Genomic DNA, 15,451 nt, shown 5'->3' on the forward strand with positions numbered 1-15,451 from the left:
TGACCTTGACTTCCAAGTTGAATTTGTTCCGTGAGCGCCAGTTTGTCACATTGGAGAAAAGCTGAAAATGTGTGTGTGACTGCGGTCTCCTCGCCCATATGCCAGGCCATCACACTACCGCCATCGTTTGGTTTTTTTTCCACTTCACTCGAGCGCTGGGGTATTTGAAGCTCGCTCGTAGCTCAAATTTTGGCTCACAGCGCAAAGCAGAAAAATGGATGACTCATAACTCAAAGAACTGCTAAGTCGGAGCTCCCGAAATCAGAATCCTCTTGATTTGCCAAGCATGTCAAAAACACAAGGAATTTGTGTCGCTCTAGTACGACAATAGATGGCCATTTATTTTTTGGAGACATAAAAACACACTACGGAGAGTCACTTCGCCTCCAGCAATTTAATGGCAAGAGCGAAGAAGCTGTCGGAATGTCGATGCATTGTTGGCTAGCGCCGACCCGAGGGAAGGAGCTGCAAGAGGTGCTGAGCGGGATGCGGGGGCTCCGAGGGGATTTTGCACCCTCTCGTCTTTCTTCCGGCAACATGCAAGTCCTCAAGGGCGGCTAGGCGGGTACCGACGATTTTTCCGGCAGTCCCGATTGTCCGTTGCAGTCGGAGTTTGTCTTATTTTGTGGCAGCGCCAAACCAGGCCGCGATGGACGAACACAGGACCGATTCGAGCAACGCTTTGTAGAACGGCCGATATAAATACATTTATACGTACATTCGTGTATGTATACATGTACGCATCTTCATTCGGTCGGCGGCACCTCGGTGACTCGGACTGACGTCCCGTCGTCGGCGTGATCGACGGCCGCCGACGCCGCACTTCAACAACACGCTAAACAGGAGGAGCTAAGCTAGCAGTCGGAATCAAACGATCAGAAGACCAAGAAAATATACGAAAGTTTATTTCATGATTAGGAAAACAAAACAAATGCGCACGTCACACACACGCTAGGATGACTTTGCACACAAGTGACTCCGGCCGTGACTCCGCCCTCTTCCTCGTCTTCAGAAGCTCCTGTAGTGCAGCAGCCTGCACACACACATGCACGCGCGCAAGCACAAGCACAGGCGAATCAGTGACATGACTCATTGTTCAAAGGAGACGCGCACATTTCCATTTTCATTCGGGACGGTCTAAAAGGCTTCCCGTAAAAAAAAGCCGCTCGATGTCCCAAAACTGCGATCAATTGTTACCAACATTTATGTGGACATCTTAACTCGATAACCCCAATATTACTGATTTTGGCCACGTTACGCCTTTTCCTCTCCATAGGCGCTCACTATAAAGAAAAAGCTTAATGCTGCTTAATGAGGAAAAGGCGTAACAAAATCCATTTTGGCGATTTGATATTTTCGCTGCTTAATGAGGAAAAGGCGTAACAAAATCCATTTTGGCGATTTGATATTTTCAGAAGTTAAAGTGCGCATGAGTTGAGACGTCCGCATCAATTTTGGTGACGACATTGAGAACTGCTATGTTTTTTTAGACTGTCCCTTTTCACGTCGGTTGAATTCTCATTATTCCGATGTTTTGTACACTGTACATATCGGTTGTCTTGTAATTGGTCCATGTTATGATATCATACATCACAGTCAATAATGTTCTACTTCCCACTTAGCGCTAGTTTTATACGAACATGAAACATCTAATCTGTTTTTTCTTTTGAAGATTAGATTTCAATTTATTTTGATCCCTCCTCTATGCTTCTAATTGTTTTTTTTATGAATGAGTTTTTATGTCAATGTATCTATTTAATAAAGTTAACAACTCGTGCTCTTTGAGAGCCGCGCTTCTGATTGGCTGTCTGACCTGAAGAGGGGGGCGTGTCCCTTGTTGTTGGCCAGTGAGAAGAAACCGCTGTGGGGCGAGAAGTCGAGACAGGAAGCTCGATAGACAAACTTCCTCTTGGACGCGGGAAAGTTGGAGAAGACGCTCAGGCTGGGCACGTGAACCTGATGACATCATCGTTTATCAGCACCATCGCCACCATCGCCATCATCACCATCATCCTATTTGTCCCTCACCAGTCTGACGGCCTCGTCTTGGTGTCGCGAGGCGATGGCCAGGATCTCCGCGCTGGGGTTAAAGGTGAGCGCGGTGGCGGGGGTCAGCAGGTTCATGATGGCCTTCAGAGGCTTGGGATTGGCCGAGTTAAGACACGCCTCCTGCGAGTACACATTGACCACGCCCGCCTGTGAGCTGAAACGGGAAAATAACACAATGTGATATAAAGTGGTGACGTGGCACGATGTCACATGATGTGATGCAAGGTGACATATGACGTAATGTGACGTCACATTACGTGACAGGATGATGTAATATGACGACGTTATGTAACGTGACATGTTACATAATGTGACGTCGCGTGCTACATCATGTGACGACATGCTGTATATGAAGTGACGTGACATGATACGCAATGTAGCGACGTGACGTAACGTGATGTGACATAACATGTTACGAAATGTGGCGTGCCATGCTACATAATGTGACATGACGTTATGTAACGTGGCGACAGCGGGTGTGGACAAAAGTGCGTGCGCACCTTACCCGCAAGCCAGGTAGCGCCCGTCGGGCGACGCCGCAATGGCCGTGCCGGTGACGCAGCCGTCGTCGGCGAACTTGCTGACGCAGCGACTGCTGCGCACGTCCCACACGTACACCTCACCGTCCTCTGCGTGAGGTCAGCGCCGCAATGTCGTTATTCGCTCACGCGAGCCGCATGGTGATGATGTCATTGATGATGACACCGAGTCATATGATCAACTTGCCTGAGTTGGCAAAGACTTTGCGCCCGTCACCGCTCAGAGCCACGCCCACCACCTCGCCATTCATCTTCATGCTGCCAACCACCTCCTTGGTCTGAAACACGCACACGCGTGGACACGCATAAGCTTTCATCAGCAACGTTGCTGTCATTGTGAAAGTTTAACGAGAAGCGTTTCTGCGCACACCTTGAGCGTGAGCATGTGCAGGTATCCTCGACTTCCCGTCAGCAACAGAGCGCCCCCATCAGGGCACACGCAGAACTCCTTCACTCGGGCCTCGTGCAGCCCTGAACACACGCCGGCGCACACGTGAGCGCGTGCGATTGCTGACTATGCGACTGCGCGTGTGCGTACCTCTGACGTGTTGTACGGGGGTGACGCATCCTTCTATCATGTCGTACATGTAGAACATTTTGTTATTCAGGCTGGTGGCGATGATGGCGTCGCCCTGGCAACTGAAGCTGGCTTTGTGGATGGGGAAGCGCTCCAGGTGGACGCTCTGGATCTTGGCGTTGGTTTTACCGTCCACCTGCGGCGCACTCCCATTAGCGATGTCGCGATTGGGCGGTCGGGAACGATTAATGATTGGGAACGCGACTGCCCACTCGCTTCAAAGGATTTTCTAGGTCCTCTATATGAAAACGCCGATATAACGGTTGCGGTGTCGCCACCTACTGACCTGGAAGATTGACAGCGAGCAGTCCAGGCCGGCCGTTAAGAGCACCTGAGCCGACGGGTGGAAGCGCACGGACGTCAGGCGATCGGAAGATGGCCGCGCGGCGTTGGCGTGGAGACACCGCTTCACCTAGCGCACAGCGACCACAGGGCGTCAAGGCTCGTGACCTCTCCGTCGACGTAGCCGTCGTCATGACCGCCGAAACGCGTCTACGGTCGTCGCGACGACCTCAAAGTCAAACACCTGTCGTCATGAGGACCGTGGCCCGGCTGTTGCCATGACAACCGCAACATCAACGTAGCGGGTCATCACGACTGAGAATAAATGCGGTCGTCGCGACGACCATAACACGGTGACCGTATCTGGCAAATACGACGTGTACGGTTGCCATAACGATGTGTCAACACACCTGTTGCTATGGCAGCCCAAACACGTGCGCACGTACGGGTCACCGCGGTGAACACAGCCAGACATGCTTGTTGTCACGGCAACATCAACACTAATCGTCACGACGACAAACTGCATGTACAGTTGTCATGACAACCACATGAACACGACTCATCGTTACGGACACAAAGTCGATGGATCTGGTCATCATGACAACCGTACATCAACAAAGCTGTTACTGACCAGACGCACTGATCTGGTTGTCATGACAAGAAAACATGAATGGTTGCCGTGACGACCATGCATCAACACACCTGTCACCATGACAACCAGAACACATGCATGGTTACCCCGACAGCAAGAACAAGCGTGTTGTCATCATGACGACAAGCACGTCGAGCTGCGCTCATCGCGGCATTACTGTCTTGAGTTGACCAAAACTGTGCATGGTTGTCATGACAACCACAAGGTTAACACGTCCGTCATCGTGAGAGATACCTCGTCAATGCGTCTGGTCGCCGTGACAACCAGAACACACGTACAGTCGCCACGACGAGCGCATTGTTATTGGACCCGTCGCCATGCGTCGCCATACGCGGTCGTTGCCGAGCGATCGCCACGACCCGCAACAAACCACGTGTCCGGTTGCCATGACGACAACCATCAGAGCTGGCAGCGGGCCGGGCTAGCATGCAAAGACGATGCACGCGATTCACGTGACCCGCGTGTGCGCGTGAGCACTGACCCTGAGGACGCCGCTGGACAAAATGTCCGAAGACGCTACGAAGTTTCCCGTCCTCCTCAGAAGGTCGTCGTCTTCCTCCTCGTCATCATCATCATCATCATCATTATCATCATCATCTACACACACACACACACACACACACACGAGCAGCCAATTGGATGCAAGTATGTCAACTTGTACTTTGTGAGTACAACATGAGAGTACTTCCTGGACCACGTTCCGGTTGTTTTGTTTTCACCTTTCGTCAACTTCCTGTCGCCGCTGACAGCCCAGGCTGGAGCTCCGCCCATCGACTTCTGGAAACTGACGCACACGCGTGCACACGTGCGCTTGAGCGTGATTTGAGTGTGTGCACGTGACAAATGTGTGTGTGTGTGTGTGTACTGACTGGTCTCTCATCCTCTGCTGAAGTTTTTTCTTGCTCATGCTGGACTCGGCGTCTCCTCGCATCAGGTCGCTACGGAAACGATGCTGCATGTCCACTCTGACACACACACACACACATGCTAACATTAGCTTAGCCGACTACTATCTTTGAATTCTTCTCCTGAAAATATTTTTTATTTTTGCTTGAAATTGCCTCACGGGAAATGTTTGTCGACACGAAAATACAGTTTGCTGCTATTCGCAATGTGAATTCAAGAAAAAAAAAATGATCTAAAAAGGAAACCAATCGCTTTTGATTATGAAGCGAAATGCGTCATTTTCTCTTGCGTATATTCATCACTGCTAATTGAGCTTATCCGAATACTCGATTATTTGATAGAATTCTCAGCCAGATACTCAATGACTACAATATTCGATAGCTGCAGCACTACTGGATGCATTTCTCATTTGCGACAGATCTGTTTAACGTCGCTTCCAAATAACCGAGAACGTAGGATGTCGCGCTATATCGTTATTGGGATATAAAATGGGAAAGTTATTTTTCCATACGGCCCAGCGCGACGCGCACGTGCTTCTCTGCTTCCCGGCTGTCGCCCACCCCCAGCGCTGGCTAGAAACAAAATGGCGGCTAACAGTCAGCTCCAAATGAATGCGGCAAAAAAGAGCAACGGTCTTGATAATAGTGCGTCGGTGCGAGGGGCAGAAGTTAAGAAATGCTCCGCGTATCCCGGTCGAAGCCAGGTACTTGCCGACTATATACAGTCCGACTTGTACTCGCGCCTGGACCGCATTTGACCGGAAGGCGACGCGTCGCTCCATGCGGATTGCTGCATTTTTGTTGTTAAAACAGTTCGTTTCAATGGAGCACTGTGGACTTAGACACTTTTCAAGTTCATTTCAAGGGCATGCAGTGAAAAGCAAATCAGCGAGAGTCAATTGAAAATATAGTTTCATTTGAAAATGGGCGAGGAACACAGACGTGTGACAGTAACGGATTGACCCTGGAACAGACCTTTGCTATGTCGACTATCAGCTGCAATGGGAACAACGAGCACACACACATACTTACTCTTCATCCAGTTCATCATCTTCATCAGTCCAAGCAGCTGCTCGTTTGATTGGCGGAGGACCGAAATGAGCTTGTGTCTCCTCTTCTGATTGGAGGAAGAATTCTTTGGCTGGTTCTTCTTCTTCTTCTTCGTGTGGCAACGCCTCCTCCTCTTCATCCTCATCCTCACACACACACACGCACGCACGCACGCACGCACGCGCCCCAAATGATTTTTGATATTCAGAAGTGCCGCGTGATGACGTCATATGAGCGCGCGTTACCTGCAGAGGCGCGTGTACGTCGCCAAACACGAGCTCCTCCAGCTGTTGCACGGCAGGCTCGTGCGCGCGCAACACCGCCAAACTCTTGACGTTCCTCCGGCGTGCGCGCGCCTCCTCCGTCGGCACGTCCGCGTCCTCCACCAACGAGCGCGCGCTCCTCTTCCTGGCCGCCATGTTTGGATCCGAAGACGAGTCTCGTGTGGTCGACAAACGTCTTGACTTCTACTTGTGCCCAGTCGTCAGGCTGTTAGCGCACGTGGGAACGTGGCTTCCGGTGACGTCACCAGGAAGAGGAAGTGAGCCTCAAGGCTGCCTCACAAAATGGAGCCTGCCCCCTTGTGCTCAAAGGCGGAAATGCTTTGCCCACGTTCAACGAGAAGTTACGAAAAGCTTGCCGGAAGCCTTCGCAATTTCACACGATTTGTTAGGCTCGACACCACAGGTGTCAGACTGGTGGCCCGGGGCCAGATCCGGCCCGCCCCGTCATTTTATGTGGCCCGCGAGAGTGTGCATCGACTTTGTGTTTCTTGCGACAATACCAAACTTCCAAATTGGCTTCACTTTTAAAAATATTGAGATATTGCAAGCCGTTTTTGTTACCAACCCCACTTTAAAAATCAAATTGATCCATACTGTAGTTGAACAAACACTTTTTACTGTAATGATCCATTAATTTGTGTATATGTAATAATATGAGGCAATCATACATTCATATGGGTTTGCAGCCATAACGGCCCTCCGAGTGGAACCATAACTGCGATGTGGCCCGTGACAAAAATGACTTTGACACCACTGGTCTACACTATTATTATTATTATTATTATTATTATTATCATTATCCATCCATCCATCCATCCATTTTCTGTACTGCTTCTCAGGCGCGGGTCGCGGGCGTGCTGGCGGCTATCCCAGCTGACTCTGGGCGAGAGGCGGGGTACACCCTGAACTGGTCACCAGTTCAACCAACCAATCGCAGGGCACATAGAAACAAACAACCATTCACATTCACATTCACACCTACGGGCAATTTAGAGTCTTCAATCAACCTCGTGTGCATGTTTTGGAGGATGTGGGAGGAAACCGGCGTCCCCGGAGAAAAGCCATGCACGGCGGGCACGGGGAGAACATGCAAAATCTCAGATCTGAACCCGCAACCTCACAACTGTGAGGCAGATGTGCTAACCGCTCGTTCCCACTTCATTTCCAATGAGACGTTGAACAAAAAAGGTCCGCAACATTCCCATTTCGACGTTCCACGTTTTCACCGACATTCTATACATTGTTCTCTCCTTCCTCCACATTTCCCTCATTAAATCCACATCATTCAGAACGGAATCATATTTTCAACATTTCATCATTCACACGCAATTTGGTTGTCTAGTTGCTCATGTTTTATTTCATTTGATGGAATGTTTACATTTCCGCCGTCAGTAATCCCTCGCAGATGTGTGTGTGTGTGTGAGTATTATTACAGTTGTTATGCTATTTTTCTATACTGTTTGTACAATATTTTGGTCTTATCCGTTGCGCTTGTTCGTTCTCAATATATTATATGCGTTTAAAGTACGAAAATCCTTTGGCGGCTTGTGAACGAGAGCCCACAAGAAAGCAAAGACAAGCCTGTCCACTAAGTCTGTATTTGATTTGCAACATAGAAGCGGACAATTGCAATCCCCCGCTGCTCCGTTTCCTGTGAAGCTGCGGTGAATTTGCGGGTCTGGCAAAGCTAAATTCGCTCCGAGCCCAGCCCCGAAACATCCCGCGTCTTAAGTACCGCCCCTACGCCTGATTGGTTCTTTGCGGTTGGAACGGCGCAGCTACTTCCTCTTCCCGATACTTGGTGTCCGGCCCTCTTCCCGAGCCCCAAAGCAACGAGGCGATCGTAAGCTCTGCCATTACACAAGCAGCCTCGTCCCGTAGCTTACCCAGACGACGTAATGCCCTGTAATTGGTCTCAGGAACGCCATTGCCCTCTTTGAGGGGGACAGTCGAAAGAGAAACGGCTGAAGCGGTCACTCTTTTGCAGGGATTCTACTATACTGTGAAGATGTCTCTCTTCAGGTGCCAAACCAGAGACAAGAGGCAAATAATCTCGAATCAATAACGTGCCTCCGTTCAATAAACACGATCGTACGGATACCGTAGACGTCGAAAATATAAAGAACAAAGTAGATCTCGTGTGAGCGTAATCATGAAACAAGTTGATTGATTTTGGTTGCTTTGGAAAGGCAGGCGGAAAGGACGACGTGGTGAATTCCCGACTCTTACGAATGTAGACCACAGCGAACATGCTTTCATGATTTACTTGTTAAATAAGCGACCGGATACTTTTGTTATGTTCATGATTACAGCTAGAGTAAAAGCACAAGTTGACGTCACACGACCACAGGCACAGGAAAAGAGCGTACGCGAGTCTACCTTTCAAAATCAAATCAGGTTCAGTAAGATGACCTTTCCAAGTTGAGCTAAAGACGCATGCCACAAACCAACACAGCGAGGATGACAAGTCAAAGAACTCTCCACTTCTTGTCCCAGCCTGCTGAAATTCTTCCAGAAAGTTCCTTGTCTTAATGAGATGGATCGCCGCATTAGCCTAGCGACGTGACCATGTTAGCTTGGCCAGGTGACACCGATGTCAGGGTAGCAAGGTGATGCGGACTTCATGACATGACTGTGTTAGCCTAGCAATTGTAGCACAGCGACATAACCGCATTAATCAAGTGATGTGACAGTAGCTTAGCGATTTGACAACGTTAGCCTAGTGCAGTGCGTTAGTCTAACAATGTGCTGACGTTAGCCTAATGTGACTTTGGCCTAGCGATGTGACAACTTTAGTGACACTGGCCTAGCGACGCTGCCGCGTTCACCTAACGAGGTTATAATGTTAGCCTTGTGTGGTGACAATGCTAGCCTAGCAATGTGATGACATTAGCCCTAGCAACGATAGCCTAGTGAGATGACAAGGTTACACGAGCCAGGTGACAATGCTAGCCTAGCAGGGTGACGCTAGCTTAGCGATGTGACAATGTTAGGCAAAACAAGTTAGTCTAGCGAGGGGACAACGTTAGCGCGCAAAGTGTGTTGAAAATGCGACTCTAAGCATTCACGTGGCATCTGTCGTGGGCGAGTGTGGCTGCTCAGGAGGAGGAAGAAACGGGAAGACTGTCTCATCCGATTCGCGGCTTCCCTCCAATGGTCACTCACATGGGGGAGGGGGGATGCGATGATGTCATCAAAGGGCAGCGCAGTCTTCACCTGCCCACCGGGGGCAACGGGGGAGCCCCTCGCATGGCTGCAACGCACACATTCACACACACAAAAGCATTAGCCGTGTTAGCGCCCCCCTGTGTTCATCATGCAGCAGACACATTGTCGTTTGTGTTATGATAACATTTATTTGTGTTGTTGTTTTTGTGACCTGAGTAGGCCTTGCTGGGGTAGATCTTGGCAAAGTGTCGATACTCGTCTGGAGGAGGGAAGTCGTCCAGCGGATGAAACAAATATTTGGACTCAAAGTCGTCTGAGGACATAAAACAACAACAACAACAAACAACTTTCACATGACACGTGTCGAGCAACAACACAAACTTTACATATCAGTCGCATGATGACACCTAGCGAATTACGACCACTTGTTACACTCACAGCCAGCTGCCGACTAGCCGCTAACTAGCTGACTAGAAGGTGAAGGAACGGAGATGTCCGAGGGACGTTGAAGCATCAAAGCTTCATCTCGAATAGCGCTCACTAACGGGTGGAGCGCGGTCCGAGTCCGGACCAAATGCTGTTTTGCGGCGCAAATATTTTTGGCTTTAGCGGCTGACGAAAGGCGCAGACCAATTACATGCCGTTAGGCCATCTTATTCAGCCAATCAAATATCTGCATTTCGACCGGTGAACGCTGGCTTCACAGCGAAGACGAGACTACCGCACTGACACAAAGTTGAGAAAATGGCGGCACGGTGAACGACCGGTTAGAGCGTCCGCCTCACAGTTCCGAGGCGCGGGGTTCAATCCCCGGCCCCGCCTGTGTGGAGTTCGCATGTTCTCCCCGTGCCTGCGTGGCTTTTCTCCGGGCACTCCGCTTTCCTCCCGCATCCCAAAAACATGCACGGTAGGTTCACTGGAGACTCTAAATTGCCCGTAGGTGCGAATGTGCGTGTTTGTTTGTATGTGCCCTGCGATTGGCCGGCGAGCGGTTCAGGGCGTACCCCGCCTCCTGCCCGATGACAGCCGGGATAGGCTCCGGCACGCCCGCGACCCTCGTGAGGAGAAGCGGCTCAGAAAATGGGACATCCCAAAAAAGGAAATGTCAACATTTTGGACTAGAAATGGAACAAAGAGGAAAAGTTGATTCAGATGAAAATCAATAGACGAATGTGTATGTATGCGCAATCATTGAAACTTAATGTCACGAACATATGGGGCCAGTTCCGGTTCCGACGGGCCGCCTCCACCCACCACATGTTGTGAGTGGAAGCAATGCGCATCAGCGAGAACACGCAACAAACTAGGAAAGCCGCCCCCACAAATCAAAGAAGGTCTTGACAAATAAACAAAGCTAAATTCATCGTTTCAAGCGCCTTGTAAGAACTCACCACCCAGACACGGAATGACGGAGGAGGCGTGTCCATGGCGGAGAGGGGGGGGCGGCGGAGGGGGGGGTTTACCCCTGACGGGGGGGTCAGAGGACCGGTTGGGGCTACCCGCTGTCCTGTACGGAGGAGGGGGCGGAGCCTCTTTGGCGGCTGCGGGGAAAAGAGAAGGTCAAGTGAACGTCATAGGTCATGCGAAGGTCATGGGATGAAGACGAAAGGCTTCTCACCTGCGGGGGGCGCCGGCCTGTGGGAGGGAGAGACGGGCGAGGGGGAGGTTCTCTTGCCGCCAGGGGAGGCGTGTCGCCGCAGAAGCGCCACCTCCCCGCCGTAGGTAGTCGGGGCCAGAGAGGAGGGCGGGGCCTGGACGGGAGGGGCCGGTGGGAGGGGCTCGTCTCGGTTGTAAGTGGTCGGCGGGGAGGGGGCGTGGCCTCGGCGACTCCGACGGCGGTGAGAAGGCGGGACAGGGGAGGAGCCTGCAGAAGGGGGCGGGGCGAGGCTCGGAGCGTCGTCATGGAGACGGTCGGACCGGGGGGGGCGGGGCGGCGACGCACCGGCCGCGCAATCTTCTAGCAGCAAGACAGGATGTCATTCACCAGATAAGAAGTACAGGACAGATCGTCACTAATGAGACAGGAAGTCATTCACCAGACAGGAAGTACAAGATACATTGTCGCTTCTTGTGACAGGAAGTCATTCCCCAGACGGGAAGTACAAAATAGATCGTCGCTAATGAGACAGGAAGTTATAGACAAGACAGGAAGTACAAGATACATTGTCGCTTATTGTGACGGGAAGTCATTCCCCAGACGGGAAGTACAGGATCGGGTGCATCTCAAGTCCCTCAAATGCAACGCTCCTCGCTCCTCAAAGCGCTGAACGCGACCCGCCATATTAAGGAGCGGTGACATCTGACGCATCCTCCGCCTCACGTTAGGTGATAAACAAGCTTAGAACATGCAGTTCAAGCAGCACGTCAAATGACGGGCGTCGCACTATCCGACCCGTCAACAACCTTTGGCGGGAGAGTCCGCTCCGAGGCCGTCCTGATCGTCGGCCACCTGCCGAGCCGCAGCTCCTGTCCTCGGGCGGCAGGTTCAGAGTGCCAAAGGCAAAATCAAACAGGGTGAACATTTCTTTTGTTACTCAAGCCATCACACAATTACATTTGAACTTTTAGACTTCCACGGACACAAACATAATGTTCCTGCCTCCGGTTGTCCCTTGCGCTTCGATGGGTTTATCATGTATTCATCCCTCTCCAGTGTTGTTGTTGATTGTATGTGATCGTACTTTTTTACCTGCCTGCAAAAAATATAAATATATATATATATATTTTTTTTTTAAAAGACAAATCAAGTTGAACTGAATTGAAGTCCTGTAGCTTTGAAAATGTCCACGCACGGAGCGGAATTTCAAATTAAATAGTTCATCTTGTTTTTTTCATTCATTGATTATTTTAATGGGAATATACATATTTTGATGAGCGTCTGTTATATTTGTGGCAGTATTTAATACTAAAATCACTTAATTAGGCTGCGTCACGGTTACGATACGCCTAACCAACCACATATGTCTAAGGTTTGTGAAATGCATTTGGGAACATAAAGAATATAAAAATGTTACAGTTCCTTGCATTCAACGTAACACATATTAATACATTACATATATTTACGAGTCACTCCAAAAATGCGCTGTGTCCGTGTGGTGGTGGTGGTGGGGGGGGGGGGGGCGTGATGGGGATTGACCAATCACGATCATCTTTGCATCTCCAAAGTTGTAAAGTGTAACAGTGTTGATTATATTTGACTTTAATGTAATCCCACAAAATATATAAAGCATCAAGTGGACATTTTTGGTGATGGTAATCATTTAGCCACGCGGACATTTCATTTGTGACACGTCAATGACGTGACGTCATCTTTCGTGGACGCCTCCGTGAAACGACGTCATCGAGGAACGGTGGTCTTATTTGTCCCAAACATTCCTACGTCCTCCCGCCTCGCTCCTCGACTGAACGTCTGGGAGGAGGAGCTAGCATGGAAATGGAGGAGCTAGGACCTGGGAAGTTCCAAATCCAGAAATGAGATGCACCCCGAGTGACTGACAGGAAGTCAATGACGAGCACAACATGTTCATGTGACTTCCTGTTTGTTTTCTTACTCTTGTGTGGCGCCCCCTGGTGGAGGTACTGGTACAGGCGGAAGTAGGGGTGGTCTGTGCCTTGGCGGAGGTCCGGGAGTAGGTGGGCGGGGCCACCTTTGACCTCCTCCGGGCTCTGCCGGTTGGCCTGCGAGGGGGCGGGGTCACGTCATCACCGATATCGTCATCACGTTTGCGTATTTGTGAGTACTTTGCGTGTACCTGAGTGAAGGGTGGTGGTGGGAGGGGCATCCTGCTGCTGTCACTCACCTGAGGACACACCACGAGAGCCGTCGTGAGCTTTTCAAAATAAAACAGCGCAACAACGTGCGTCATGACAGACATTCAAATCCAGCATTGCAAATGCTCATTTTCTCACACGCGCGCACACTACGGATGTCCGACACCAGTACGAGTATTCACACTTGAGTCGTCGCCAATACCACGAGTACTTTTGATACAAACAACTTCAATTAACACGACGACAGATAATCCGCCGTATGTGGAACGTCACGTGACCAAACCCCAAAAACATGTTCGCGGACTTCCTGCGCTAACGGACATGACTACCCGACCTTGATTAAAAATAAAAATAAAAATAAAAAAATCTTTAGGGTTGCCGTCTTCGGACAAAAATGGATATAATTTATACAAAAATGCTATGATTTATGGAAACACTAACGACACCTCCATCCATCCATTTTCGGAGCCGCTTCTCCTCACGCGGGTCGCGGGCGCGCCGGAGCCTATCCCAGCTATCATCGGGCAGGACCCTGAACCGGTCGCCAGCCAATCGCAGGGCACATACAAACAAACAACCATTCGCACCTACGGGCAGGTTAGATTCCCCAATGAATGCATGTTTTGGGGATGCGGGAGGGAGGAAAGCGGAGTGCCCGGAGAAAAGCCACGCAGGCACGGGGAGAACACGCAAAGTCCACACAGGCGGGGCCGGGGTTGGAACCGGGGTCCTCACAACTGTGAGGCAGACGCTCTAACCGGTCGTTCACCGTGCCGCCCTAACGACACCTAAGCAGTCATATTGACATCTTTGGTGGCTCTGTGGTGACACCTTGTGTTTAAAAAAAGGACATTGCAGAAACTTCGTCGTCGGGCAAAGGCCAAACAAAAGGCAGATGAAGACATGTATGCCAGGTTGGACACTAAAGAAGAAGAAAAAGATCTATACAGGTTGGCCAGATAGAGATGGGAAGATGTGCTGTAGTTGTTGAAGGTGGAGGTGCATCAGGGATCAGCCCTGAGCCCCTTCCTGTTTGCAGTGGTGATGGAAAGGCTGACAGATGTGGTTAGACTGGAATTCCCGCAGACCACGATGTTTGCAGTGAGAGCGGGGAGCAGGTGAAGGAACAAGTTAGAAAGGTGGAGGCGTGCACTGGAAAGGAGAAGAATGAAGATTGGCCGAAGTAAGAATCAGAGGGGTGGAGAGGGCTACAAGGGGAAGAGAAGAGGACTCGAAATAGCTAGCAATGGTGAGTTTGGTATGGAAGTGACGAAACTGGTCCAAGCAGGTTGGAACAGGTGGCGGAAGGCGTCAGGTGTGTTACCAAGACAGCGGTGAGGCCGGCCACGACGGACGGATTAGAGACGGCAGGAAGCAGAGCCGCAGGTGGCGGAAGTGAAGACGTTGAGGTTCGCTCTCGGAGTGAGCGGGTTGGATCAAATTAGAAATGAGCTCGTCAGAGGGACGGCCAAGGTTCCATGTTGTGGGGACAAAGAGCAGACTTGGATGGGTTTGGACCACGTCCAGACGGGACGTCCAGAGCGGGAGTAAAAGGACGACGAGGACGGAGAGAGCGAGAGGGCAAAGAGAAGGTTGGCGGATGTGGAGAGGGCCGTTGCGTGGGAAACGGAGGACGCGATGGGGCCACAAGCCCAAAGGAAAGGAAGGAGAGTGGCTCGTATCGGCAGCCTTCAGGAGTACAAGGCCGTATTGGAACACGCCTAACGCTCATACGCGCAAACATGCCCGCACACACCGTAAGTGTGTGCGGCATGCGCGTGCAAATCCATGTGGAGCAGCTAGCAACCCAAAGGAAACAGAAAAGCTCTCGACTGCGGTTAAGGCTCGGTCTCGTTGACCGTCGTTAGCAGTTAGCAAGCTCGCGTGCGCGCTGTCCCGTGGTCCCGACCCACCTGTGCGCGAGTTCGCGACCCGTGTGCGCATGCTCGAGCGATTAGCCTTTAGCCTCTTCTTCCTCACTCGCCTCCTCACTCGTTAGTAGGATTCCCACGTAGTTTCTAGGCAGGACACGCCCTGCTCCAATATTACTGGCTCCGGGACACGCGCCGCCGCACTATAATTGGCTGCTGTTTCCCGCTAGAAAACGGACGGGAAAAGACGTTTGTGACTTGAGTACGTGATCCGAACAACGCCTCCCCTCCTCTTCCTCCTTT

General features: G+C 50.8%; 2 protein-coding genes across 5 annotated transcripts; both read right to left on the reverse strand.

Annotated features, from left to right (window-relative positions):
• Positions 1-889: 889 nt before the first annotated feature.
• On the reverse strand, positions 890-6,712 carry utp18 (UTP18 small subunit processome component). Its single transcript, XM_061750221.1, has 13 exons — positions 6,300-6,712; positions 6,037-6,200; positions 4,969-5,064; positions 4,819-4,883; positions 4,581-4,696; positions 3,452-3,577; positions 3,127-3,301; positions 2,959-3,059; positions 2,776-2,866; positions 2,555-2,678; positions 2,029-2,203; positions 1,814-1,956; positions 890-1,033 (listed from the first exon to the last, which is right to left on the reverse strand). The coding sequence occupies exons 1-13, from the start codon at positions 6,471-6,473 to the stop codon at positions 1,009-1,011; spliced, it is 1,575 nt and encodes a 524-aa protein (XP_061606205.1). The 5' UTR covers positions 6,474-6,712; the 3' UTR covers positions 890-1,008.
• A 955-nt stretch (positions 6,713-7,667) lies between these two features.
• On the reverse strand, positions 7,668-15,326 carry LOC133466478 (WAS/WASL-interacting protein family member 2-like). 4 transcript variants are annotated; one of them, XM_061750236.1, is made up of 7 exons: positions 15,191-15,326; positions 13,259-13,306; positions 13,058-13,184; positions 11,125-11,460; positions 10,898-11,047; positions 9,718-9,819; positions 7,668-9,591 (listed from the first exon to the last, which is right to left on the reverse strand). In XM_061750236.1, exons 2-7 carry the CDS (start codon positions 13,286-13,288, stop codon positions 9,551-9,553), a joined length of 786 nt encoding a protein of 261 aa, XP_061606220.1. In that variant the 5' UTR covers positions 13,289-13,306; positions 15,191-15,326; the 3' UTR covers positions 7,668-9,550. The 4 variants fall into 4 exon arrangements, with proteins under 4 accessions (XP_061606220.1, XP_061606217.1, XP_061606218.1 ...); XM_061750233.1 differs by having other exon boundaries at positions 11,125-11,463; XM_061750234.1 differs by lacking the exon at positions 15,191-15,326 and adding an exon at positions 14,602-14,740 and having other exon boundaries at positions 11,125-11,463.
• Between the last annotated feature and the right edge of the window lie 125 nt (positions 15,327-15,451).

Source organism: Phyllopteryx taeniolatus, chromosome 16, assembly GCF_024500385.1.
Source record: "Phyllopteryx taeniolatus isolate TA_2022b chromosome 16, UOR_Ptae_1.2, whole genome shotgun sequence".
NCBI lineage: Eukaryota > Metazoa > Chordata > Actinopteri > Syngnathiformes > Syngnathidae > Phyllopteryx > Phyllopteryx taeniolatus.